Source organism: Phoxinus phoxinus (genome assembly GCF_949152265.1).
Source record: "Phoxinus phoxinus genome assembly, chromosome: 8".
NCBI classification, from domain to species: Eukaryota; Metazoa; Chordata; class Actinopteri; order Cypriniformes; family Leuciscidae; genus Phoxinus; species Phoxinus phoxinus.
The window spans coordinates 21,362,803-21,367,364 of NC_136883.1; the positions used below are offsets into that span (position 1 = coordinate 21,362,803).

The 4,562-nt window shown below is 47.7% G+C and overlaps 1 protein-coding gene across 1 annotated transcript; it reads left to right on the top strand.

Moving 5' to 3' along the window:
* Positions 1–958: 958 nt before the first annotated feature.
* Positions 959–2,854, top strand: LOC307003309 (uncharacterized protein). Its single transcript, XM_079621579.1, has 2 exons — positions 959–2,400; positions 2,454–2,854. The coding sequence occupies exon 1, from the start codon at positions 1,132–1,134 to the stop codon at positions 2,305–2,307; it is 1,176 nt and encodes a 391-aa protein (XP_079477705.1). The 5' UTR covers positions 959–1,131; the 3' UTR covers positions 2,308–2,400; positions 2,454–2,854.
* Positions 2,855–4,562: the final 1,708 nt, after the last annotated feature.

Genomic DNA, 4,562 nt, shown 5'->3' on the forward strand with positions numbered 1-4,562 from the left:
CAATAGATCTGAAAGACGCGTATTTTCACATACAAATTGCGTCACGTCACAGGCGATTTTTGAGATTCGCCTTCGAGGGCCGGGCATATCAGTACACAGTCCTGCCATTCGGCCTATCCCTAGCACCTCGTACATTTACAGTGTGCATGGACGCGGCGCTGGCACCCCTGAGACTCCGGGGCGTTCGAATTCTGAACTATTTGGACGATTGGCTAATTCTGGCTCAATCGCCGTCAGAACTCGCTCACCACAAGACACTAATACTCGATCACCTCGAGTGCTTAGGTCTGAGGGTCAATTGGGAGAAAAGTTCACTGTTTCCCAGTCAAAGGATCTCCTTTTTAGGACTGGATCTGAACTCACTGTCTATGACAGCACAGCTGTCATCACAGCGCAGGCGAAATACCCTGCAAATGGCGAAATCCTTCCTCAGCGGCCACATAGTGCCACTCAGGAGATTTCAGAAAATGCTGGGCCTCATGGCCTCAGCCTCAACAGTGCTGCAGTTGGGCCTGCTGCGCATGCGCCCACTACAGTTCTGGTTGAGAGCGCGCGTACCGCGCCGAGCATGGCTACACGGTCGCTATCGCCTCAAGGTCACTCAGGAATGCATTTCAGCCCTGACACCATGGAGAGCGTCAGACTGGTACCGGTCAGGTGTAAGCCTGGGGACTTCCTCGAGCCTGAAGGTGGTGTCCACGGACGCGTCCACCTCAGGCTGGGGAGCACTGCTCGACGGCAGTCCGCTCTTTGGCCAGTGGTCAGAGCGAGCCGAACTACCGCACATAAACTGCCTGGAAATGATGGCAGTGGACTTTGCGCTGAGGCGCTTCTGTCCCCGGATAAAAGGACACCACGTCCTGGTCCGCTCGGACAACATGTCGGTAGTAGCCTACATAAACCGCCAGGGTGGCGTGAGATCCCGGAACCTATTCAGACAGTGCGTCTGCTGTGGAAAACGTTCGGCAGAGCGGAAATAGACCTGTTTGCAAACCAGGAAAACGCTCATTGCCCAGAATTCTTTTCGAAGAGCACGAACGCGCTGGCCAGAGTCTGGCCCCGCCGCCCGCTCTATGCTTTTCCTCCTGTCTCACTCCTGCCTCAAGTGCTGGAGCGTATCAGGGAGAGCGGATGCTCAGTACTGCTAGTTGCTCCATTCTGGACGAATCAGACCTGGTTCCCAGCTTTGATGCGACTGAAAAGTACTGCCCCGTGGCCGATACCAGTGAGGAGAGACCTCCTCTCACAGGCCAAGGGCTCGATTTTGCATCCTCACCCCGAGCTTTGGTCCCTACACGTATGGGCCATAAACGGGTACCCGCTAACCTCCCAAGAGGAGTGTTAGACACGATCGAACAAGCTAGGGCTCCGTCTACTAGACGGCTCTACGCTTCCAAATGGTCGGTGTTCTCTGGATGGTGTTCAGATCAAGGTCTGTCACCACTTCAGTGTGGAGAACCGGAGATTCTCTCCTTCTTGCAAGAGCTATTGGATAAGGGAAGAACCCCATCCACGCTCAAAGTCTATGTGGCTGCCATATCAGCGTTCGTTAATCCAACGCTTGGCCGTTCACTAGGCAGGAACGACCTGGTGGTCCGCTTCCTGAGAGGCGCCAGGAGGTTAAACCCTCCAAGGCCTCCTTCAGTCCCCGTGTGGGACCTTTCTACAGTGTTGAACGCTATGAAAGGGGCCCCTTTCGAGCCTATTCACTCAGTTGACATGAAACACCTGTCTCTCAAGACCGTGTTTCTTTTGGCTCTCGCTTCAGTGAAGCGTGTGGGAGACTTGCAAGCGCTCTCAGTGAGAGCTTCTTGTATGGAGTTCGGGCCAAACGACTCTATAGTCGTGTTGAAACCGAAGCATGGGTACGTGCCTAAGTCCCTCAACACACCGTTCAGGGCTCAGGTCATCTCCCTGTCGGCCCTGCCGGCCTCAGAGGACGGAAATAGCTCCCTTTGCCCGGTCAGGGCATTAAGAGCTTACGTGTCCCGCTCCGCTGTTTTTCGACAGACGGAGCAGCTCTTCGTTTCGTTCAGCGGGCGCTCCAAGGGACGAGCCGCAACGAAACAGAGTCTGTCTCGATGGGTAGTGGACGCCATTGCGCTAGCCTACGCATCTAGAGGCTTGGAATGCCCTTTGGGCATCAGAGCACATTCCACGAGAGGCATGGCCTCCTCATGGGCTTGGTATAGCGGAATCTCGTTACAAGATATCTGTATGGCGGCAGGCTGGGCCTCCCCGTCTACATTTATTAGGTTCTATAACCTAGAGGTTCCTGCGTTGCAGGCTAAACTGCTCTCGGTCTAGAAGACTATGTATAAGTGTTCCTGCCCCGCACTGCGGCCCAGGTCACTTCAATGGTAATATGTACAAGTGCTCCTGCCCCGCGCTGCGGCCCAGGTCACTTCAATGTCTAATATGTATAAGTGCTCCTGCCCCGCGCTGCGGCCCAGGTCACTTCAATGTTTTAAGCATCACTCACTGACAATGTGTCCCATGAGCATGCTATTACCCCTCATATATATCTATATTTACATATATATGCTATTATGCCTTGAGAGGCACTACTATAAGGGATGATGCTATTTTAGCCGCTCTCCTTATACTTCTTGGGGTAGGCGCTTGTATACCAGGGCGTGCGCGCCCTTAGGTGTCTGTGTCGATCCAAGAACACGCACGGCGGTTTGCATAGGGTTCCCGTAGCGTTCTTTCGACGCAGTACGAGAGAACTCTACGTAAGAGAACGTACTCGGTTACTAACGTAACCTCGGTTCTCTCTAGGAGAGGGAACGAGTACTGCGTCTCATGCCGTGCGTGTCCACGCTGCGTCGCTTCATTGACGAAAATCGGCGTGTTAGACAGCTATGCTCGTATTTATAGGCCTAGGCCACGCCTGTTTGGGCGGGAGGTGACGCAGAAGGGCGCGAAGCGTCCTCATTGGTCAGCGTCCTGGCCTCGCATAGGCTGTGCTTTTCTGGCAGAGCAGCCAATGGGTGAGCTGTATTGCTCCGCCTAGGTTGTATGCTTCAGAAAAGCGTTTTACAATATTACAAAATTAAGGATTAATTTTTGGCTTCAATCTCGACAAAGAAATATCTTTCCCGTAGCGTTCTTTCGACGCAGTACTCGTTCCCTCTCCTAGAGAGAACCGAGGTTACGTTAGTAACCGAGTACGTTTTCTATTTTAATATAGGCCTACTTTAAAAAAAATCATTTATTTCAGTGATGCAAAGCATATATACATACATACATATAATATATATATATATATATATATATATGCCCCTTTTTACATTTGAGCCCCTGCCCCTGAGGAACTCTCTGCACGTCCCTGGTACCTATGATAAAAATTACAGACCTCTACATGCTTTGTAAGTGGGAAAACCTGCCAAATCGGCAGTGTATCAAATACTTGTTCTCACTGTGTATATATATATATATATAAGAAACAGGTTCCATAATTATTTATTTATTTATATAAATAAATAATCATGGAACCTGTTTCTTCCTCAGAGTAAAAATTATTAATAAATACAAATAAAGTAATTGCAACTTTATTTCAGTTAAGTATTTTAATTAAAATTGTATGTTAGTGTTGTAAAGTTTTTCTTTAATCGAAGCAAGGACCAGTGAGACAGTTGGGATCGCGTTCAGAAGTTGTTATTTATTGATCGCGGCTGCGGGTTTAACTTTAATACAGTATTGCATTGTAGTTATATACATTCCAAGGGGGAGGAGACTTCTTGGGGTGGAGACAAATTTAAACAAATCATACGAAAGCAAGGAGGAGTTAATTCTTATCTAGAAACCAAGCAAAATCAGCATATTCACTCTATTGTATTGCCAATCTAATCAGTCTAATTCTTCAACGTCTGAGCTAGGAATCAGCATAACTATTCACATGCTAAAAATGGCGAGGAACTCCGGTTCCAAGGGCCATCCGAGAGACATTAAAGACAAAAGGTGAAAGTCTCCCCAACAGCTAGGCTGAAAGGTGAGAATCTCAGTGATTCTGTTCATTTAACTTAAAATGGAGAAAACAGGTCTGGCAGGAATCTCTTGCTGGCATTGCAGGAATCTCAATAATCATCTGAAATCAGTCTACTAAACTTTATCAGTTTATATACTATTGCAGTGGAAAAACTAAATTAAACATGTAATAAATTTGTAATCCTTCATTAGTATTTTGATTGGTATTTTATAAGGGTCAAGAAGTGAGTATCAATTTTTCCTTTTCACATATAGAATTCATTTGTACTATAGAACAAATATCCTGTAAGTTTCAGAACTCAAAACTTCCTCCTTAATCCAAAAACAGCGTTAAATAAAACCAAGCTCCCAAAATCGACTCGTTTCAGATTTTGTCTCAGTATGATGTAATAGTGCGACGAAAGGCAGCATCTGCAAAAGAAGATCACCGCTTACTTCTACATCATTCCCTCTTTAGCTCTGCCCACCAATTCACGCATGCCATGTAGTCAAGAGTTGCCAAGTCTGCAGTTTTCCTGCGGAATTGGGCTACTTTTAAACTGTTTGCGCAGGTTGATTCAGGATTACTCGAT